Below are 24,931 nucleotides of genomic sequence, written 5' to 3'. Positions count from 1 at the left end.
AGCTTTCACAATAAACATACCGTTTACTGCATTCCTCTATCGATCTTTGTTTTCGAGATATTTAATTTTGAAATCAGGGAGCCCTTTTCTGAACACCCTGTATCTCAGTTACATCTCGAGTTATTAGATTTTACATTTTTGTATGCTTAACCCAGACATTCTGTATAGATTTTACGATGTGAGCCAAAGGCATGGCAGTCTGCTGCAGTCGCTCCGTTAGGGATCATGTACGCAGTCAAGCTGTGTACTCGTAGAGCTGAAAACCCTTCCAGCGAGCCTGAACCTCACTGTTGCAGGGCCGGCGCCGAACGCTTACGGGCTGCCGCCGCTGGTGGGCTACGACAACCATGACGTCACCAAACATCGGATGCCCGCATACACCATGCGGAAGGCGCTGAAGAGGGCGGTGTGGCGCCTGGGCCCAGGGCCGAAGTACGCCTTCCAGAGGAACCTCACACGCTACGGGCCCAACGGCACGCCGCAGTACTCCATGGCCAAAAAGATACGCCCACTGCGTGAGTACAGGCTGTGTTCACTGTCGAGTAATCTTCACAAGATAGACTTGCTTCTGTACACCAGGAATATGATTTTGCGGGATGAGCTTATGAGGCAGCTGCGAGATGCAACGCTCTATCTTTGGCGTGTTGTTTCAAGTACTGTGATTAAATAAGTGTCAAATTAATAAGCAGAAACACTTGTTACGCGAAATTTCTGGAGAGATGACGGATGTTGGTAACTTACTGTCCTGATACTCCGGTGTAGATTACTAGCGTCATCTTTGAGATGCATTCTGTGTACAGGGTGATCAAAAAGTCAGTATAAATTTGAAAACTGAATAAATCACGGAATAATGCAGATAGAGAGGAACAAATTCACACACTTGCTTGGAATGACATGGGGTTTTATCAGAACCAAAAAAATACAAAAGTTCATCTGATCAGAATAGCAATAATTAGTATAACAAAGTAAGACAAAGCAAAGATGATGATCTGTACAGGAAATTCTCAATATGTCCACCATCATTCCTCAACAATAGCTGTAGTCGAGGAGTAATGTTGTGAACAGCACTGTAAAGAATGTCCGGAGTTATGGTGAGGCATTGGCGTCGGATGTTGTCTTTCAGCATCCCTAGAGATATCGGTCGACCACGATACACTTGCGACTTCAGGTAACCCCAAAGCCTATAATCGCACGGACTGAGGTCTGGGGACCTGGGAGGCCAAGCATAACGAAAGTGGCGGCTGAGCACACGATCATCACCAAACGGACGCGCGCAAGAGATCTTTCAAGCGTCTGGCAATATGGGGTGGAGCGCCATCCTGCATAAACATCGTACGTTCCAGCAGGTGTTTATCAGCCAGGCTGGGGATGATGCGCTTCTGTAACATATCGACGTACCTCTCACCCGTCACGGTAGCAGTTTTGCTGTCCAGCGCCATCCGACGGACATTTTGTGAACTTTGTTTTTTTTCGGTTATAATAAAACCCCATGTCATTCCAAACATGTGTGTCAATTTTAACCTCTCTATCTATATTATTCCGTGGTTTATTAAGTTTTCAAATTTATACTGACTTTTTGATCACTCGGTATATCAGCGCATGTGTGGCGTACTCCTAAGTTGCTGTGCAAGCGTTACCTCAGTGTCCGCTTTAAGTCTGAGTTTTGCTCTGAGGGCCCTCAGTGGTCAAAGCTCGCCTTATTTGTGCCAGGTCTATCTTCTTCGTTCGGTAAAATCGCAGATATACTTCGTTTGCACAGAACATCACTACCAGGATTCCATGTGACATCCAATGGGAAATGACCATTCTGACTAGTCATGTTCTCCGACAGTTATGTCGGTTATGATCTCCAAAAACTTCGATGTGTGGGTCACAGTTGTCATTTCTTGACAGTAAATCGAATGACCAGCAGAAATGGTGTTCAGCAGTAACGGATCTGCTGTCTTGTATGAGGCCAGTACACTGCTGGTGCTCCACAAGGCTATCCTGAAATGTGCGGTTGTTTAGCCTTGTACGGGGTGAGGCAGTTAAGACAACCCATCCCAAATATATGCAGAAAGCGAAAATAAAGAGAGATTCTGTTTCCGTTAAGTGATATCGGAGAATGTCGTCAATTTTCTGATGTACAAAAGTACTTTTTAACGTTTATAGCGGTTGTGCAGGAACGGCTCTGTTGGGAGCGGCTAAGGCGATGGGCGAATGTGTTGAAAGAAATTATTCTGACACCTTTTTTTTAAATGAGGCCATTTATTGGCAGGAAAGCCAACAGATGCGAATTCAAATGGGCAACATGAGTCAGGCCTGGTTAGGCGAGGGTGAGCCAAGACGTAGTGGTGGGCGAAACATAGTTCGCAGCAAAATTAGGCGAAGTTAAAGAAAAGTGGTATCTGCTATTTGGACAAGTTTGAATGGTGTGGCAACTACAGAAATAAAGTCCTTGGCGCCGCAGCACCGGGAAGAGAAGATGATGTTGACAGCTACAGGGCGCGCGGCAGAGAGAGACGGATGGCAGGCTACCTCCAGCATGGCCACGTGGCTTCCTCCGCTCTGATTGGTCAGGAGCCAAGAAAATCGCGGGGGCGGCATGGAAAGTTCTGAAGCGTGGCCTGGTCAGCTTCGCATAAGCGGCGTTACCTCATCAGCACACAAGGGAGGCGCGTGATCGCGATTGCCCACCTCGGTCCTGATATGCTGTTGTCAGAGTATTGGACGAGAAAATTACAGGCAGCTGAAGCTACCAGCTAATGCTTGACTGTAACAAGAAAATGAAATAAACCTTTTGGAAGAAAATAGAGATAGAATCCCCTACTATCTGGCTCAACCTTACACGGTCGAATAATGACACCTAATTTGTGTCTTCATAGTAGAGCCTCTGAGGAGGACTTTGAAGACATAACATGTGTGGCTGTTGGTGAAATAGTAAGACTGTAACAGCACTGCAAACCATTATTCACCGAAGGAGAATATGTCACACAAAAATATTCCATGCTGTACTAAATGAAGCAAAAACGGAACTCAGGTATGGTTTGTGTGTTTACCTATGTGCTTGTAGCCCGTCGGTCCGTGCTCTGCTGTGTAGCATCAGACAGGTTTCTCGTGAACCTACACAGGCTTGCACAAACAGAAAAGTGAATAAGGTTTTTGTTTATGGTGAATGTTGCAAAACTGTGGACCAGCACTGTAGATGCATAATAAATGTGTCCTTATCGTGTCAAGTCCTCATGATCTGACCTTGCAAATATTATATAAAATTGACGGAAGTGGACACGTAAGAAAGTAAATACGTCAACAAAAAGGAACATAGATCACTTTAGCCGCATTTGGGCACTGAAATAAGTCAATGCCCAAATGCGACTAAAATCATTCAAAACCTTCGAATAAGTATTTGTATGATCGCTACGTCACGTAAGGTGTCTGTCCTTTCGGACACGTCACGTATATGTTTTTGTGCCCTAAAACAAGACACAACAGATAATCCTATATGTATGTATTAATACTGTGCATCGACCAAAGATACATTCTTTTGGGAATCCGAAATGGCGTGTAGGGAATTCATGAGTAAGAGACGCTACACAGGGAATTTGAGTCGGGAGGGAAGCGTGTTTCGATGGCTGAGGCAGTCGGCTTTCGGTCGTGGTCGCATGCGAATCACTTCTGCCCGCCGGACAGCGCTCCACTAGCGGCGTTGTGTACTTCCGTGTCGAATATTGTACCCCATGGCGCACTCTTATCGCCGAGCGACACTTAGAGTTACAGTCCAAGCCGAAAATCCACGACTGTTCGCTTATGAAATTGAACAATTCATTTGCGTCGAGCTGTGCCTGGAACAACAAGAAGTGATAGGTATTCACTTCTCTATCACCGGCAGCTTCGTCTACATTAAAATGAGGATGAAGACAGGATACACTGACGTAGTTCGACAATACGCACACGAATTAAAGTTCAAATATTCTGACGGGTACATGGGGGAGGTGACGGTAGACCACTCTGGCTTCGAGTGTTTCAGCTCCTTTTGAGATGCCCCATGATGTGGCCGTTGAAGCCTTCTGACCCTACAGCAACTTTCTGGTCCATATCGCGGAAAAATGACAGGCATTCATGGCATACCACATGTTAAATGGTGTCTGATAGATCGAGATCGAGCTGTCCTAACATGTAGTATCCTATCTGCTGATAGCTGTCCAAGCCATCTTCATGTATGATGGCCAAACGTGGACATGTGCAAGATGTGGACAAGAGGGCCATGTTAGGTCCGATTGTCCCCATCGCCGTTCGCTCTAGATCCCGGCCAGTGATGCAGCCCCAAAGCGGCAGTCACTTCTTTAACAGACACCTACGCCATGGCCGTGCACAACCCAGACACATCACTTCAGGATGCGCCTGTTCTCCCAATCACACTGCCCCTGAGAACGTTGGTGTAGATGTGACCTCACTGGCACCATCTTCTATGATGGCGACGAGACAAAGAACTCCCCAGCGCTTGATATACAGCGCGCCCATCACAATGCACATCAAACTGAGTGTGGTGCCTATCTCTGCTTCCCTCCAGATAGGTACGACGTTGATCGATGAATAACCGCATTCCGAGGTGGAAAAGCACCTCTGAAAGGTGCAGTTGCCCAGAAAACGGAAGAAGCGAAGTCGAACGTCCTCCGACTACACACTCCTTCATATAGCATCGGGAGTAGTGGTCTAGATACTAGACAGTGATCTCCCTTTGAGCGCTCTGATGACAGAAGTGTCCTTTACGATGTCCCATTTAAGGAACATCCTTTCCACTGCCTGCGATCCCCCCTGAAAATGAAGGATCCCATGGATGGAGGTTTACCAGATGCCACAGTGGCAGCATCATCACCCCTAGTCCTCAGTGGGAGCGAGTGTCGCATGCCACTGGTTTCGATCTCCTGGGTTGACGATGTTGATGATGGAGCAGATCGGAACACTGGCTCACCCATCAGGGAGTGCCCCACAGTGGCGCCCTACCCAGCTCCCACCCAGTGATTGCAGCCACAGTGGCTGCGCCAGATGTTCACGCCATCTAGATATCTCTGTACGATCTCCATGCGAATAGTAGAAGCATGTCCACAACACTACCGCATCAAAACAATGAATCTGACCACAATTCAAGCTCCGCATTAACTGGAAATGTTCAGAGACATCATTTATCCTGCTGATGTCGATGTTGCCTTCCTCCAAGAGGCGTTTGTAGCAGATTTATGTGCTCTCACTAGCTACACTGCCCACATGCCTCCTGCCTCTGACAATAGTAGCATGGTAGCGGGGTGGTCACCCTCCTGTGCACAGGGCTCCCCAATGAAGATGTGGTGTACTTTACTAATGCTAGGGGTATAGTCCTAACAGTGTTTGGCGTCCGTATCCTAAATGTCTTCCCCCATGAACCATGGACCTTGCCGTTGGTGGGGAGGCTTGCGTGCCTCAGCGATACAGATGGCCGTACCGCAGGTGCAACCACAACGGAGGGGTATCTGTTGAGAGGCCAGACAAACATGTGGTTCCTGAAGAGGGGCAGCAGCCTTTTCAGTAGTTGCAGGGGCAACAGTCTGGATGATTCACTGATCTGGCCTTGTAACATTAACCAAAACGGCCTTGCAGTGCTGGCACTGCGAACGGCTGAAAGCAAGGGGAAACTACAGCCGTAATTTTTCCCGAGGACATGCAGCTTTACTGTATGATTAAATGATGATGGCGTCCTCTTGGGTAAAATATTCCGCAGGTAAAATAGTCCCCCATTCGGATCTCCGGGCGGGGACTACTCAAGAGGACGTCGTTATCAGGAGAAAGAAAACTGGCATTCTACGGATCGGAGCGTGGAATGTCAGATCCCTTAATCGGGCAGGTAGGTTAGAAAATTTAAAAAGGGAAATGGAGAGGTTAAAGTTAGATATAGTGGGAATTAGTGAAGTTCGGTGGCAGGAGGAACAAGACTTTTGGTCAGGTGATTACAGGGTTATAAATACAAAATCAAATAGGGGTAATGCAGGAGTAGGTTTAATAATGAATAAAAAAATAGGAGTGCGGGTTAGCTACTACAAACAGCATAGTGAACGCATTATTCTGGCCAAGATAGACACAAAGCCCATGCCTACTACAGTAGTACAAGTTTATATGCCAACTAGCTCTGCAGGTGATGAAGAAATTGATGAAATGTATGACGAGATAAAAGAAATTATTCAGGTAGTGAAGGGAGACGAAAATTTAATAGTCATGGGTGACTGGAATTCGTCAGTAGGAAAAGGGAGAGAAGGAAACATAGTAGGTGAATATGGATTGGGGGGAAGAAATGAAAGAGGAAGCCGCCTTGTAGAATTTTGCACAGAGCATAACTTAATCATAGCTAACACTTGGTTCAAGAATCATAAAAGAAGGTTGTATACCTGGAAGAATCCTGGAGATACTAATAGGTATCAGATAGATTATATAATGGTAAGACAGGGATTTAGGAACCAGGTTTTAAATTGTAAGACATTTCCAGGGGCAGATGTGGATTCTGACCACAATCTATTGGTTATGAACTGCAGATTGAAACTGAAGAAACTGCAAAAAGGTGGGAATTTAAGGAGATGGGACCTGGATAAACTGAAAGAACCAGAGGTTGTAGAGAGTTTCAGGGGGAGCATAAGGGAACAATTGACAGGAATGGGGGAAACAAATACAGTAGAAGAAGAATGGGTAGCTCTGAGGGATGAAGTAGTGAAGGCAGCAGAGGATCAAGTAGGTAAAAAGACGAGGGCTAATAGAAATCCTTGGGTAACAGAAGAAATATTGAATTTAATTGATGAAAGGAGAAAATATAAAAATGCAGTAAATGAAGCAGGTCAAAGGGAATACAAACGTCTCAAAAATGAGATCGACAGAAAGTGCAAAATGGCTAAGCAGGGATGGCTAGAGGACAAATGTAAGGATGTAGAGGCTTGTCTCACTAGGGGTAAGATAGATACTGCCTACAGGAAAATTAAAGAGACCTTTGGAGAGAAGAGAACCACTTGTATGAATATCAAGAGCTCAGATGGCAACCCAGTTCTAAGCAAAGAAGGGAAAGCAGAAAGGTGGAAGGAGTATATAGAGGGTTTATACAAGGGCGATGTACTTGAGGACAGTATTATGGAAGTGGAAGAGGATGTAGATGAAGATGAAATGGGAGATAAGATACTGCGTGAAGAGTTTGACAGAGCACTGAAAGACCTGAGTCGAAACAAGGCCCCCGGAGTAGACAACATTCCATTAGAACTACTGATGGCCTTGGGAGAGCCAGTCATGACAAAACTCTACCATCTGGTGAGCAAGATGTATGAGACTGGCGAAATACCCACAGACTTCAAGAAGAATATAATAATTCCAATACCAAAGAAAGCAGGTGTTGACAGATGTGAAAATTACCGAACTATCAGTTTAATAAGTCACAGCTGCAAAATACTAATGCGAATTCTTTACAGACGAATGGAAAAACTGGTAGAAGCGGACCTCGGGGAAGATCAGTTTGGATTCCGTAGAAATGTTGGAACAAGTGAGGCAATACTAACCTTACGACTTATCTTAGAAGAAAGATTAAGAAAAGGCAAACCTACGTTTCTAGCATTTGTAGACTTAGAGAAAGCTTTTGACAACGTTAACTGGAATACTCTCTTTCAAATTCTGAAGGTAGCAGGGGTAAAATACAGGGAGCGAAAGGCTATTTACAATTTGTACAGAAACCAGATGGCAGTTATAAGAGTCGAGGGGCATGAAAGGGAAGCAGTGGTTGGGAAAGGAGTGAGACAGGGTTGTAGCCTCTCCCCGATGTTATTCAATCTGTATATTGAGCAAGCAGTAAAGGAAACAAAAGAAAAATTCGGAGTAGGTATTAAAATTCATGGAGAAGAAGTAAAAACTTTGAGGTTCGCCGATGACATTGTAATTCTGTCAGAGACAGCAAAAGACTTGGAAGAGCAGTTGAACGGAATGGACAGTGTCTTGAAAGGAGGATATAAGATGAACATCAACAAAAGCAAAACGAGGATAATGGAATGTAGTCAAATTAAATCGGGTGATGCTGAGGGGATTAGATTAGGAAATGAGACACTTAAAGTAGTAAAGGAGTTTTGCTATTTAGGGAGTAAAATAGCTGATGATGGTCGAAGTAGAGAGGATATAAAATGTAGACTGGCAATGGCAAGGAAATCGTTTCTGAAGAAGAGAAATTTGTTAGCATCGGGTATAGATTTAAGTGTCAGGAAGTCGTTTCTGAAAGTATTTGTATGGAGTGTAGCCATGTATGGAAGTGAAACATGGACGATAACCAGTTTGGACAAGAAGAGAATAGAAGCTTTCGAAATGTGGTGTTACAGAAGAATGCTCAAGATAAGGTGGGTAGATCACGTAACTAATGAGGAGGTATTGAATAGGATTCGGGAGAAGAGAAGTTTGTGGCATAGCTTGACTAAAAGAAGGGATCGGTTGGTAGGACATGTTTTGAGGCATCAAGGGATCACAAATTTAGCATTGGAGGGCAGCGTGGAGGGTAAAAATCGTAGAGGGAGACCAAGAGATCAATACACTAAGCAGATTCAGAAGGATGTAGGTTGCAGTAGGTACTGGGAGATGAAGAAGCTTGCACAGGATAGAGTAGCATGGAGAGCTGCATCAAACCAGTCTCAGGACTGAAGACCACAACAACAACAACAACAACATCCTAAATGTCTATCACTGTCCAGATCCAGTCAGTGTCATGAATGACACACCTTCTTTGCTGACAAGGTATCGCCCCTTTTTGAGGATCCCCTGGATTATCTGGTCCTTGGTGGGGACTTCAACTCCACCCAATGGTCCACTGATCAACTCCCATGACATTTCATGTGTGCAGCCCTCTCTATTATTATCGAATGACTTCAGCTTATTGACACATGAACGAATATTCGTGGCACCTGTGCAGGTTTCACATATTATACAGTGCATTCGTCCAGTCGTCTCGAACGTATATACCTCACATGCTCCCTCGCTGGCGACAATCGACTTTCCGAAATTTGAGGCTTTCCTCCACCACGAGGCCTACATCTGTGATGTTTCCCTCACTTGCCAATGGCTGTGGCACAGTCGTGGCATGTGGAAATTAAACATTGCCCACCTGACTGCTGATAGATGGTTGAGGATGCATGGGTCCTCTGTCGTCAATGGCGCCCCACCTACACATCCAACCTATCCTTGTCGCTATCCTGCAAAAACCAGTTTTACGCACGACATTGATGGGATATGGCAAAGACGTCAGGCCTTTACTACAAGCACCATGGACTTTGCCCTTTTATTACACGATTCTACGTGACTGCCCTTTGATAAAATTTTGCTCCTGCCCATCAGGTGACAGTACATTGACCTAAAGTGCAGATCACTTTACTCACATGACACTTGGAAGGGACCATTGTTAACCTGTTGTGAACCGATGTCCTCAACAGTGCCGATTCCAGCCACCTTCCTTCATGTGGTCATTATCAATGTCCCTAAACCATATGTATGATCGCAGATCTGTGGTTACTGGCCGGTCACTCTACTCAACAGCGACATGAAAATTTTGACGCGTTTGTTGGTGTTACCACTGAAGAGGACAGCACTATATGCCACGTCCCTCGATCAGACTTTCCTGGGTGGTGACAATAATATTCATACTGCCCTTTGCCGTTACAGCGACATGATTACACTCGCCAGGTCGCGACATTTGCCTGCTTGACTTCAGTCAGGCTTTCGACATTATCGATCACACCTTTTTGATGATGGTCCTCCAGTGCATGGGTTTACCGGTCCATGTAATAACAGCGGTAATACGCGTCTTGCGTGGCACGACTTCAAGAACACTCTATAACAGACCTCTCACCCCGCCTATCGTGATCGCGCGCTCTGTCCGACAGGGTTGTCCACTTTCCACGACCCTGTATGCTTTGGTGTCAGAGCCCCTAATCCAGGGACTTTGTCAAAACCTGGTGGGTCTGTCATTGTACAGCCCCGTTTCTGTTGTACGGCCTGTGCTGATGACCTCATCTTCTACCTGTGCATTGAAGATGATGTCTGCGCGGCTCTGACATGGATGAGGTGAGGCATTGGGCAGTTCTCTTAAAGTTTCCAAATCATTGGTTCTGTTCACTGGAGAGAGCGTACCTGAGAGATGTACAGCTCCTCTACGCGTGGCCACTCCTGCTTCCTGCTTGGGCATTGGTTTTACGAATGATCTTCATCGTTCAGATCGTTCAGCGGCAACAAACAGCAGATGTCTCCTCTAGACGCTCAGAGCTGGACTCGTTGATCAACGGCGTAGATGCCTTGCACGATGCGTGAATGTCTCATACCCCTCATATCCCTCACATGACACAACTGAGCCCAGTCCCAATTACCCTCATCCATCATATGGTGATGGTGATGGGATTCTTCATTCTTACCAGGATGTTATTCAAAGTTCAGTATGCTTCCCTTGCCCTCCCACGTTAGCTTGGTGGGGTACCTTGTTCCACGTGCCAGTCAGAGTTATGGGACTTTTGTTAGCTCCCAATTAAAAGTTCGGAGCGATTGTCTGACAAGCCTCACGAGGCTGCTTTTACATGAATGTGAGCTGGTGTCCATATCAGCATCAGTCATGTTATCAGACATTCCACCACTCCCCTTTTATCGCTTTCGGAATTCCTTTCTGGAATTAAGTTACATCCTCCAATCCTAATCACTCCCACGAATACTCTGGACAAAGACTGTACATAGTGAGTTACAAGTGCATCAGCCCCCCAGTCCAATCGAAAATAAGTTTCCTCAGGTCATATGGCGTCGTGTATGGAAAGTAGTGCATCAGGGTTTCTCTACATCAGCGTCCAATCCGCCTGCTATATCACCGTCAATTTCTAACAGATCATCCAATTTCGTTTGCACCGCATTCGTGTCTCTGACACCCCTATGCATTTACTGTAGTGTGGACGATACAGACGCCCATCGATTCTCATGTGGTCCGTCGTCAGACGTCTGGAGACTCGCGCAGCATATCTTGGCTTGCATTACCCGACGTGCTCAGATCACTTTCGGCCGTGTTATTCCCTGACGTGTTTCATTACTCTGTAACGAAAACTAACGCCGTGAATTGGAGATGAGAAATCGTAACTTGGTTATTGGAAGTACCTTAATTATCGACACTGCGCACTTGTTCGCAACTCCAAGATACATGCAATTCTTTTGAAATTTTGTATGGAGCGCCTTTCATGACCAGCCTTCCAATTGCAACGTCCAAGCCATGAAATGCTGACGTTTATTTTTCTGACATGATGCTCTAAACGAAGTACAAATGGAATATCCACAAAAATTTCGGGAAGACACATTGGGACGTTCCACCGTTCGAAGGCGCAAGCTACTCCCAGAATTTTGGTACTTAAAAAAAAGAAAAGAAAGTCCCTACTCAATTCCTTTCATTTTCATCTCTACCCTGTGTGTTTTCTTCCCATACTTTCTTCCTTTCCTACCCCCCTTTTAGTAATAGATTACTTGTTTAAGGATAGATCTCGGTAGGTTCCAGAGTCTGCAGAAGTGCAGTTCTTTTTTTGTTAGCACACAAGTGGCGGTGTCAAGTATATCTTCTTTTTTTTGTTTGTAGTTCCCTTCCCTGTTCAGGGGAGAAAAGAAAAAGTGTAGCGTCTTAGGGGGGAGGCGGGGGGGGGGAATAAAACCCTCATTGAGTCGCCTTTTTTAACATTGTTTGTTCCCTACTCACGGCAATTGGACAGACTGATGTAGGACCTAGAAAAAGAAATACGATTAAGGAAACCGCTCGCGTTAAGCGTGAAAATCGCACGGAGTGGCCACGCGGTTTGAGGCGCCATGTCACGCGTTGCGCGGCCCCTCCCGCCAGAGGTTCGAGTACTCCCTCGGGTATGGGTGTGTGTGTTGTTCTTAGCGTAAGTTAGTTTAAGTAGTGTGTAAGTCTAGGGACCGATGACCTCAGCAGTTTGGTGTCTTAGGAATTGACACATAGACCGATGACCGTAGCAGTCTGGTCCCTTTAATCCCACAATTGACACACATTTGAACATTTTTAAGCGTTAGAACCGGGTTCGAGGTCCGTTGAAGCACAAAATTTCACCTGTTACCTCTGAATTATTTCAATGGCCAAATTCTGTTAAAGTCATTGAAAACCTTTGAATAACTGGTGAATAACGTCGAAAGTTCCATGAGGATTACCGCGGATGATGATGTTGTGTGCAGAGAAGTCTTGGCGCTAGAAAATTGTAGTGAAATATGGGAAGACCCGCAGAGGACTGACACTTGGTGCGTGGATTGGCAGCTGATTCTAAACATAAATAGGCAGAAAGATCCGTTACTGTATGATGACACGAGTGCAGAACAATCGCTGGAAGCAGTCGCATCCATAAAATGTATAGGAGTTCCAATGGGTTAGAAATAACAGCCAACCAGTTGTAAAATACAGGTTTTTTAAACCTTGACCATGGTTTCGACGATTTTAAAACCGTCTTCTTCAGAAAATATTGTACGTAAAATCACATTATCTATAGCTAACGTGCGAGTCCTTGACTCTGTCTAGACATGTCACCCATTTAATCATAATGTAAAATACGTTATATAAATGGAGTATCCGACTACTGTAGGGCTTTGTCCCAAATATTTTTTAAATGTTACATATTTGACGCTGGATACAACAACATATATTCCCACTTGAAACACTTGTATAAAACTGACATTTAAATATAAAACGTGGCATCGGATCCTATAGAGCGTAAATAAGTCCCGTTCAGAGTCAGTGACACGCCTTCTGAAGAAAACGGTTTTAAAATAGTTGAAACTCTGGGCAAGGTTTACTAAACCCGTATTTTGCAACTAGTTGGCTGTTTATTCTAATCCATTGAAGCTCTTGCATGAACAGTAGCCGAAGCGCAGCCACGTTCAAAATCTTGATACCCAGCACTATGCGTACGTAGCAGTTTGGAGTGTAAGGACCCCATAAAAATAACAGCAGGTAAGGCAGATGCCATACAGATTCATGAGAAGAATCCTCAGAAAATGCTGTCCACCCACAAAGGAGGTAGCTTACAAAACACTAGTTCAACTAATACAATATTGCTCGTCAGTATGGGATCCGTATCAGATAGGACTAATATAGGAAATAGAGAAGACGAACAGCAGCGGGTTTCGTTACGGGTTCATTCAATAAGCGAAAGCGTCACGGAGATGCTCAGCCAACTGGAGTACCAGCACTGCAAGAGACGCGTTCTGCGTGGAGTGCATTACTGTTAAAGTCTGCGAGAGCGTACTTTGCTAGAAGAGACAACCAACATCCTTCTACGTATATCTTGCAAAAAGACCATGAAGGTAAGATTAGGGAGATTCGAGATCACACGGGCATTACCGCTAACCATTCGCTTCTGGAATAGGAAAAGGGGAAGTGATAGTGGTGCACAAAATACCTTCCATCACACACTTTCAGGTGACTTTCAGAGTACAGAAGTAGCTGCAGAGGCAGATTTAATAACACACAATCCCCGTGTCACTACGAGACGTCTTAAATGTGAGAGTGTAATCACTCAAATACGTGTTCCGAAAATACTATTATCCAACACAACCCTATCTTTCCACATTTCACTCCATCAACTATTCACGGCCACTACTTTCGGAATTGGTTACATTTCTCATGGTGTCAAAGAAAACTATAAAGTAATTCGGCCTTTCTATGCAAGAGTTTGTTTTTGGATGGAGCATCGTTAACATATCATGGGCAAATCAGTCTTCACAATATGTGCTACAGGACGATTGAAAATCCTCGTTGGAAAAAAAAAGTGGACACCTTGGTCGACGAAGTGTGGTACAAGATGTTAATGCACCGCATCGCTCTTCCTTATTTTACTGATGGTACCCTAGACAGCCAAAGGCGTCCTAACAGATATTCTGACGCTGTTATTGGAAGATTAGACATCCATGCGGTACCAACACGACAGATGTTCCACCCGTTTCTGACAAGTAATTACGGACCTTCTTTATAGAACGTCTGGAGATCGATGGATCTGTAGTTCAGGAAACATAAAATGTTCTACTCGCTCTCCAGATTAAAACTGACGGACTCTTACTTATGGGAAAGAAATTGAAATACACTCCTGGAAATTGAAATAAGAACACCGTGAATTCATTGTCCCAGGAAGGGGAAACTTTATTGACACATTCCTGGGGTCAGATACATCACATGATCACACTGACAGAACCACAGGCACATAGACACAGGCAACAGAGCATGCACAATGTCGGCACTAGTACAGTGTATATCCACCTTTCGCAGCAATGCAGGCTGCTATTCTCCCATGGAGACGATCGTAGAGATGCTGGATGTAGTCCTGTGGAACGGCTTGCCATGCCATTTCCACCTGGCGCCTCAGTTGGACCAGCGTTCGTGCTGGACGTGCAGACCGCGTGAGACGACGCTTCATCCAGTCCCAAACATGCTCAATGGGGGACAGATCCGGAGATCTTGCTGGCCAGGGTAGTTGACTTACACCTTCTAGAGCACGTTGGGTGGCACGGGATACATGCGGACGTGCATTGTCCTGTTGGAACAGCAAGTTCCCTTGCCGGTCTAGGAATGGTAGAACGATGGGTTCGATGACGGTTTGGATGTACCGTGCACTATTCAGTGTCCCCTCGACGATCACCAGTGGTGTACGGCCAGTGTAGGAGATCGCTCCCCACACCATGATGCCGGGTGTTGGCCCTATGTGCCTCGGTCGTATGCAGTCCTGATTGTGGCGCTCACCTGCACGGCGCCAAACACGCATACGACCATCATTGGCACCAAGGCAGAAGCGACTCTCATCGCTGAAGACGACACGTCTCCATTCGTCCCTCCATTCACGCCTGTCGCGACACCACTGGAGGCGGGCTGCACGATGTTGGGGCGTGAGCGGACGACGGCCTAACGGTGTGCGGGACCGTAGCCCAGCTTCATGGAGACGGTTGCGAATGGTCCTCGCCGATACCCCAGGAGCAACAGTGTCCCTAATTTGCTGGGAAGTGGCGGTGCGGTCCCCTACGGCACTGCGTAGGATCCTACGGTCTTGGCGTGCATCCGTGCGTCGCTGCGGTCCGGTCCCAGGTCGACGGGCACGTGCACCTTCCGCCGACCACTGGCGACAACATCGATGTACTGTGGAGACCTCACGCCCCACGTGTTGAGCAATTCGGCGGTACGTCCACCCGGCCTCCCGCATGCCCACTATACGCCCTCGCTCAAAGTCCGTCAACTGCACATACGGTTCACGTCCACGCTGTCGCGGCATGCTACCAGTGTTAAAGACTGCGATGGAGCTCCGTATGCCACGGCAAACTGGCTGACACTGACGGCGGCGGTGCACAAATGCTGCGCAGCTAGCGCCATTCGACGGCCAACACCGCGGTTCCTGGTGTGTCCGCTGTGCCGTGCGTGTGATCATTGCTTGTACAGCCCTCTCGCAGCAGTGTCCGGAGCAAGTATGGTGGGTCTGACACACCGGTGTCAATGTGTTCTTTTTTCCATTTCCAGGAGTGTAGAAGTCTGTAAAAGAACACCGATGACTACCGAAGACGATAAATGCCGCACAACGTGGGCCTGTGCTGCGGTAAGTCCAGATGAAATTCTGCATGGAATATTGTTTGTTCGGAACTGCTCCTTGTCATGTGTCAATGCTCAGATTTCGAGCACCCTTGATATGACAGTATTAATACCTGAGTTACGTCTTTGCTCACATGTGATACAGTAAGGCAGACTTTTGAGGGGTCTCTTCTCTTGACGGCGGAACATCAGTTTGCGCTGCTGTAATGACGTTAATAGTTGATCGATCTCCACATGGATCATTAAACTACAACACAAAAATGTGTATAGTTCTATTAAAAATGAAGAAAGTTATTAAAAAATTACTTGTGTATGTCAGAAAATCTTCACCTTGTCTCCTATAAGTTAGCGGAAACTACACCACGATAGCTCATTCGCCCTATATACACTACCGGTCAAAGTTTTCGATCACCCATCATAAAATCTATAGACTTTATTTCAATGTACAAACACATCGTACAAACAAAATAAATATTTCTTTATGTCTATAATTAAGTACAGTACGATATAAGCGTACTTCAAAGTATTCACCCTTTGTGCTCAGAACAAATGCACAAACTCTTGTCATTTTGGATGTAAGGTTTTGTAGTGTTTTTGCAGATATTGCGGTCCAACACATCTGTAGATTATTCGACAGGTCTACAGCATTAGATGACCTTAGGTTTCTGACCTCCCTGTCGAGTTCATCTGATAAGAGTTTAGTGGGATTTAAGTCAGGTAAGTAACTTGGGCAAATGTTATTCTTGAGTTACTCAGATTTCTCTTTTCTATTGTCATACCTTCTGCGCAGTTTGGAAACACGTTTGGTATCATTGCCCTGTTGGAGACGAAAACTACGTCCAATAAGTCTCCAGCCAGATGGAACTTCATTTTTGACCAGTGTCCTTTAATATCCTTTCTTCTTTAATGTTCCATTAATTCTCACAAGCTCGTAAACATCCCACACCGTTGGCGTCACACACCGGCTCTTGATACGTTTTCCACGAGATCGACGAACAAACATTCGACGGTGGCTTCCAAATACTTAAAACTTAGATTCGTCTTTGAATAACAACTTGGACCATTGCTGCAAGCTTTTTTTTTTTTTTTTTTTTTTTTTTTTTTTTTTTTTTTTTTGCTGTGCCAGTTACAAATTTTCCACCTTATTTTGTTTGCGTAGTAAAGGTTTTTTGGCCGATGTGCATCGCTTTAAACTTTGTTCTAGAAGACGGCATTTCACTTTTGATATAAAGGTAAAAGCTGCTCGCACGCTATTTACTTCGTCGCGAATTTCAAGTGTAGTACGACTCCTCTGACGTTTACTCTGTACACATATGAACTGATCACCCCTCTATGATATTACTCCGGGTTTTCCACATCGCGGAGCACTTGCATTAACACCATTTTGCTTAAGCGCTGCAATGTACAAGTACATACCAATGCACACTGGGCTACACCAACTTTTGTTGCTATTATCCTACTAGAATAGCCTTTCTGATGCAGAGCTAAGATTACAGCAAGTTTTTCAGTTTCGATTCCTGCTTTCGTCCCATTAAGAGGTAATATTGTATATACCTGCTAAAGTGTGCAAACACACTGCCAGATGCACACAATGTACGGTAAACTAGTGCGAACTGAGTGCTACCCAGACAGGTGAAGGAATGAGGCCTATTCGAATAGAACCGTCTTAGGTAAAGGCACGCCAATGTTGTTATTGGTACTCATCAGCGCCCCTCTATGCGACCAACCAGTCAAATACATAACTGAGGCGCTTAGTCTTTACAGGTTTATACTTGTTTTAATATCAGAACGGAGATATGACAGAATATTCAAAACGAAATTCCTCTTTTAACCACAGATCCATAGTTGTGACAGCTGATCGAAAACCTGGCACGGTATCCTGTGTTACCTTTGTGTAAGATGCTACCCAATCGTATGGTATCCTTTAAAGAAAAATTAAGGAGTCTGTCATCCTGTCGACTTCGAGATCATTAAGAGACGGAGCACAAGCTTAAAACGGAGAAGGATGGGGAAGAAAATCTGCCATGCCCCTTGCAAAGGAATCATCCTGACATTTGTCTTAAGCGATTTAGAGAAGTCACACAAAAACCTAAATCTGGACGGCTGGACAGGAATTTGAACAGTGTTTGCTAACCATTGAGCCAGTTCGCTATAAACCGCTGCCTTGTGTAGCATTAAGTCATCTTTGACCGATCCCAGAAACGGTAAGATCTTACTGGAGGACCGGACACCACTTCAGCCTGTCTTTGCTCAATATTGTACTTTCCTGTTGTGTGCGAGGTAAAGCCTCTTCCTCGCTGTGTGGTTTGTACGTCATGTCCGCAGTTTAGGCGGTATACATCTCAAGATGACCGGACGGCTCTCGGCCGGAATATTGTAGCAACGAGTTATCGATATCCGGCAACTGTCACGGAATATTGTGGAACTATCATGGAACAATCAACAAGCCAGGAAAGTTCTAAACGTCATAGAATACTTTTATTTATGCGTGCTTCTAATTCAGTAGCGATTTGTGTAGGCTGTTTCATTAAAATGGATGAACTAAAAATAGTGTACATTACTAAGTTCCTTATTAATGTAAAGTTTGAGGAGGTTCGGTGCTGATTGTAAGTAAGGACGGACATAATTTCTCAGCAACATTTATAATGTTTAAAAAGGAGTCCAGCTGATTTGTTGCTATAGGTGAGATCTGGACGCACGGCGTGGCGTCACAACGAAACAGCAACGACTGCCGCGGAGGACGACGTGTGTTGCTGCACCAAGACGGGGAAAGTCAGTTTCACCTGTCAGAGAGGTTACGGCCAATGTTTTCTGGGACAAAAAAGGGGTTCTTCTTATCGGTCATCTTAAAAAGATTACAACAAATTGCCGAAACTACGCAAATCTCATAAAAAAGACATGAGAAGGAGCTCGAGACTGCCAGAGAAACACAATCATTTTCAATGTGGATACCCGAAAATGTGCTTTGGTAGTGAGAACACTGAGGATTTTGAAGGAAGAACAATTGTGACATCCATCTTGTTCACCAGGTTTGGCGCTCTCCTACTTCCACCTATCCCCTACATCGAAAGGAACGTGTGGTCGGGAAACGTTTAGATTCCGGTAAAGAGGTTACAGCATCGGCAGGCGATGGGTCTGCCCCTGTAGGATACAACTGCATTCACTCGCCGGCCGTGCGTACGCTGCCGCAGCACCTAGCTGGCAGGCTCAGCTCGTATCGCACATAGATAACACGTGCTGCGCGTGTGTTGCTCACGAACTGGCACCGTCTCCAAACTCACAAACTCAGACTCGTTTTCTTTCGTCTCTGTAGCTGGTAGCGCAAACGAATAACGCGATAGGAATGGAAGACTAGTCGTTTTGCAACGTGTCTCATTAACCAATGAAACTAGATTTCAAGGTTGGCATTCCAGATCACTGCCTGAAAAAAAAAAAAAAAAAAAACGAAGCATCCAGAACACATCGATGTCAACATGTCTTCGTACACGTACACACCATCGGCGGTTGAGTACAATTCTCTGTGACATTTAGAATGGCCACCAGAGTATCTTAGCGTTGCTCGTGTATTATTGTTGTTACTAGGCTTGGTAGAGAATATAAGGAGTGTGAACAGCATCATATGTTGAGTGATGACTGCGAGGAGCACGGAGTTGTCACGTACTAGTGTGAGGCAGCATTATGAGCATGTAACAGAGTTTGAAAGGGCTTGTGGGTCTCTATTAGAGTAACAGGTCGAATCGAACAATATCCAGATATATGGGACATTCGGATGTGACATTGACCGAATGATGGGCTGTATTAGGACGTCAGGACAGGCATACTAGTCATCAAAGTTCCGATCACCACGTGTGGACACTACAAGGGAATATCGTGCACCAAGCGCACCCAAAACGGCATCACATCTGCATCTGCCACTTGAGAACATGTAATAGGCTCAGGCTGTCATTAAATTTACAACATGACCGTTTGTATTTGGAGTGGTTCCATGACAGTGATGAGTCACAGTTCTACACTACTCCAGGTAACTACCGTTCCGGGTATGGCAGCGACTTGGGGGAGGTCCCATGCTTTCAATGTTATGGAGAGGTACGGTGGTGTTACTTCTGGCATCATGGTGTAGGAAGCTGTCCAGTATGACTTCAGGTCACGGTTGGTAAGGATTGAGGGACCTCTGACGGCACAACGGCACGTTTCAGAGATCCTGCATCATCATTTGTTACCTCTAATGAGACAATATCATGATGCCACATTTCAACAGGACAATGGTCATTCGCGCATGTCACGTCGCTCTATGCACTATCTGCATAATGATAAGGTTCTTCCATGGCCAGCAAGTTGCCCAGATCTGTCCCTGACAGAATATGTGTAGGATCATCTCAATGTCTACCTCATTCCAGTGCCAGCATCCAGGATATTAAAGGACCAGTTGAAACAGTTTTGAACTAGCTTGTCTCAATGGCTTTATGACACCCTTCCCAAGCAAATCAGTACATGCTTTCAGTCCAGAGGGGGTGCAATATAATACTGATAAGTAGGCCCCTACTGCCAACTTCTGTGTAAATTTGACTCGATGTTGTAATCTTGAGATAAGTGGAAAACTTATCTCAAGATTACAACATCGAGTCAAATTTACGCAGAAGCAAGGGTATTTAGTATAGCCTGCCTGCTGACCCAAAAGCATCGTGAGTATTTTGAAGTCCCCACAAACCATCCATCGATGGTCCAGATATTTGATTTTTTTTTTCAGGATAATGGCCAAATCGTTATAGTTTTCGTCCATATGCACAGAATGTCCCATCGGAAGCGATGAAAATTTATTTCCATTGTGCAATAATACTACTTTAAGACTAGTTTTGGATGAATCAGTGAATAGGAGCCATTCAGATGAGTCATACTGCATATCAAAGCAATGCATGAGTCCTTCGAAATCATTGCAAAAAACTAAATTTCCTTCTTTTGAGAAAAACTGGGTAAATTCTTTTTCTCGGTATCTGAACCATGAAAATGAGGTGCTACATGATAAAAGATTTTTATTTTTTATTCTGTAACCTAACAGCTCGGCTGCATCTTTTGAAAGACCTAGATCTCTTACTAGCTCATTGAGCTCACTTTGAGAAAATAGTTGAGGCCTTTCATCTTCGTCTGAAGAAAAATATGAACTTGATTCACCGTGAGGATGTAATGTAACTTCGTCCTCCAACTCACTCGGGTATTCATCCAAACTGGAAAGTGGCTGTGGTATAGGTATTTCAGAGCTATGAGGCACTGGGCGCGTAGCTGAGTCAAGGTTAGGGTAACTTATGCTTCTTTTGTTTTTTGAATTGAATCCCTTTACGTCAACTGAACAGAAGTAGCAATCAGTGGTATGGTTTTCCTGCTCACGCCATATCATAGGAATTTCAAATCGAAATGCATTTTTCTTACCATTAAACCACAAACGAAGATCTTCTTCACATCTTCTACACACCTTATGCGGGGCTCATGGTTTATCTTGATCAGCAAGTTTTAATTTAAAGTAAGCAAAATAAACTTTCCTCACAAAATCACCTGTGTTTCTCTGTTGACTTTTAATAGTGTATTCACCACAGATAGAAACTGTTTGGAGGGATAACACAACCTCTTGTAGCCATGACTAGACAGAAACAACAGCACTGTTCACTTGAATAGCAATATGTCTACTGAGAGATTCTCTTCATTTCATGTGAGTTACAAATCGTCATTTGACTTGTCGCAACACGATAAAACTGAACAATAAGATTGTTTGCACTTGCTTCTGGCACCCAAGAGTTCACGGTAAAACATGCAAGTGGTAACAAAGAATAATTAGCATTGTAATTTTTTAAATTTAAGTTTATTTTATCAATAATAATTGATATAATTTTTAATAACTATTAAATTTAAAAAACCACATAGGTTTATTACTAATGAACATAAATACTGCAATATACATAAAAACCTATGTGATAGAATATATTTGCTGCTTATGGGATGTCAAAATCTATAAGAAAAAGTTAAAAAATCCTATGCAGTTTTTTAGTCGCAGACCTGTGTAACACTCCCGCACATTAGTACATGGCATCTCCGTGTCCTTCACAGCGATCGCTCAACATCTGGTGCTGTTCACGAACCTTGCACTGAGGTGTCAAAAGTCATGGGATAACTATATGCACTTATACAGGTATGGGTAGTGTCATGTACTCGAGGGCAGTGCATCGGCAGAGCTGTACTCAGGTGATTCATGCGAGAAGGTTTCTGACCCGGTTAAGACCGCACGACGGGATTTAACAGGCTTTGAACGCGGAATGGTAGTTGGAGCTAGACACATCGGACATTCTATTCGGAAATCGTTAGCGAATTCAATATTCCGAGATCCTTAGTGTCAAGAGTGTGCCGAGAATACCAAATTTCGGGCATTATCTCTCACCATGAACAACTCAGTGGCCATCGACCTTCACTTAACAACCGTGAGCAGTGGCGCTTGTGTAGACTTGTCAGTTCTAATAGATAAGCACCACTAATTCAAATAACGCAGTAATCGATGTCGGATGTACGACAAACGTATTCGTTAGGACAGTGCGGTGCAATTTTGGCATTCATGGACTATAGCAGCATACGACCGACACGAGTGCCTTTGCTAACAACACAACATCGCCTACAGCGTCTCTCCTGGGCTCGTGGCCATATCGGTTGGACCACAGACGACTGGAAACCGTGGCCGGTCAAATGAGTCCCGATTTCAGTTGGTAAAGGCTGATGGTAGGATTCGAATGTGGCGCATACCCAACGAAGCCATGGACGCAATTGTCAACAAGGCACTATGCAAGCTGATGGTGCTCCTTAATGATGTGGACTGTGTTTACATGGAAAGGACTGGTCCTGTGGTCCAATGGTACTTATCGTTGACTGGAAATGGTGATGTTCGGCTATTGGGAGACCATTTGCTGTCATTCACGGACTTCAGGTTCCCAAACAACGATGCTGTTATGTGGATGACAATGCACCACGTCACTGGGCCACAATTGTTTGTTATTGGTTTGAAGAACATTCTGACAATTGGGCGAGTGATTTGGCCACCCAGATCGCCCAGCATGGATCCCATCGAACATTTGTGGAATATAATAGAGGGGTCAGTTCGCGCACAAAATCCTGCACCGGCATCACTTTCGCAATTATGGCTACGGAGGGAGCATGGCTGATTATTTTTGCAGGGGACTTTCAACAACTTGTTGAGTCCATGTCACATCGAGCTGCTGCAGGCCGCGCATTTAAGAGGCGCCACGTCACTAACTGCGCGGCCCCACCCGCCGGAGGTTCGACTCCTCCCTCGGGCATGGGTGTGTGTGTGTGTGTGTGTGTGTGTTGTTCTTAGTATAAGTTAGTTTAAATAGTGTCTCAGCAGTTTGGTTCCTTAGAAATTCACACACATTTGAACATTTGAGCTGCTGCACTATGCCTAGCAAACCGAGGTTTAGCACGATATTAGGACATATCCCAAGACTTTTGTCACCTCAGTGTATACATCCGTAAAAGCCCAGTAACAACAATGAACACGAACAACACTAATGCAGTTCGGTGTCCGTTCCACTTGTCACAGAGAGTTGCTACTGACACATGTCGTCGATATTAATGAAAGACGAGGACCTATACCCCAGTGTGTTTTATCTATTTTTTTATATGCCGCAATTGCGCTAGTAGACTGTTTAGCGTTTTAAACTGTTGAGCTAAGTTTTACTACCTAATAATGAGATCACTTTATCTTGAAACACTTTGTTGAGCTGTGTGTAGGCCAAAAATATGGTTAAATTCTGCCAATTATTACTGTACAAAGGTCACTGTATTGCATCCCATCGTGATACGTTCAACTCCCACGCTCTGACCCTGCTGTGTGCCGCAGCGCGCCTCAACGTGCCGGGCCCCCCCGCCTACTTGACGGAGGAGGTGCCGCCGATGCGGACGGACCGCGCGCCGGCCTACAGCCTGGGCGACCGCACCAAGCTGCGCAGCGAGGACTTTAACCCGGCGCCCAACATTTACGTCATGCCCGAATACCTGGGGCCCAGCCAGCCAATCAAGACGTCGGCGCCCGCCTACACCATGTGAGTGCCGAGATCTGCTCTGCTGCCCCGCTGGCTTGACACACTATTTATGCATATTGCTTCAATGTCACTGACTACTTACTGTACGCCGGCGAACCTCACCCCCCCCCCCCCTTTAGAACATCTCTGCTTAACTGCTCACAGTAGCCTGCCCCTACTTACAACACACACGAGCGCATGCGTACATACGAGGACGTGCTGGAAATTAATGGCTGAATTTCTATGTGAAAACACTTAAAATTTTTTAAGTAAAACAGACATTATTAACAGTCTACATCTTTATTCTTCATCCTACATACTCGTACGAGGGTCACTCCAAAAGAAATGCACACTATTTTTTTTTAAATCCATCTTTTATTCTACATGTTTGAAAGTTTTACAGTGTGTAGATACATCCTTTAGGAACAATATTTTCGTTTCTTCACATAATTTCCATCCCTCTCAACTGCCTTACGCCATCTTGGAACCAGCGCCTGTATACCCGCACGGTAAAATTCTGCACCAACCCGTTGGAGCCACTGTTTGGCAGCGTGCACAAGGAAGTCATCATCTTCAAACCTTGTTCCACGAAGAGAGTCTTTCAGTTTCCCAAAGAAATAATAGTCACATGGAGCCAGGTCAGGACTGTAAGGCGGGTGTTTCATTGTTGTCCATCCGAGTTTTGTGATTGCCCTGTCGTGCAACAGCAAAACATCCTGCTTTTGCCGATGTGGTCGAACACGACTCAGTCGAGCTTGAAGTTCCTTCAGTATCGTCACATAAGCATCAGAATTTATGGTGGTTCCACTTGGCATGATGTCCACAAGCAAGAGTCCTTCGGAATCGAAAAACACCTTAGCCATAACTTTTCCAGCAGAAGGTGTGGTTTTGAATTTTTTTTTTCTCGGGTGAATTTGCATGGTGCCACTCCATTGATTGCCTCTTCGTCTCTGGTGAAAAATGATGGAGCCATGTTTCATCACCTGTCACAATTCTTTCAAGAAATTTTTCTCCACCATTCTCGTACTGTTCCAAAAGTTCGCTGCACACCGTTTTTCTTGTTTCTTTGTGAGCCACTGTCAACATCCTGGGAATCCACCTGGCACAAACCTTTTTTAACGCCAACACTTTCAGTATTCTGCAAACACTTCCTTCCTCTGTCCCAACGTAGCGTGACAATTTGTTCATTGTGATGCGTCTGTCAGCAATCACCAATTCGTTAACTCTCTGCTCATTATCTGGAGTGTGTGCA

The 24,931-nt window shown here is 44.9% G+C and overlaps 1 protein-coding gene across 1 annotated transcript; it reads left to right on the top strand.

Annotated features, from left to right (window-relative positions):
• Positions 1-225: 225 nt before the first annotated feature.
• On the top strand, positions 226-23,587 carry LOC126260625 (outer dense fiber protein 3-like protein 2; the record flags this gene model as incomplete). Its single annotated transcript, XM_049957963.1, has 3 exons — positions 226-244; positions 297-515; positions 23,499-23,587. Coding segments are annotated over exons 1-3 (327 nt in total), but the record flags the coding sequence as incomplete, so codon positions are not given.
• Between the last annotated feature and the right edge of the window lie 1,344 nt (positions 23,588-24,931).

The sequence above is a fragment of the Schistocerca nitens genome, chromosome 5, assembly GCF_023898315.1.
Source record: "Schistocerca nitens isolate TAMUIC-IGC-003100 chromosome 5, iqSchNite1.1, whole genome shotgun sequence".
In the NCBI taxonomy this organism is placed as follows: Eukaryota; Metazoa; Arthropoda; class Insecta; order Orthoptera; family Acrididae; genus Schistocerca; species Schistocerca nitens.
Note: the sequence above shows the minus strand (reverse complement) of the source record. Positions and strands in the feature narration are given on the sequence as shown.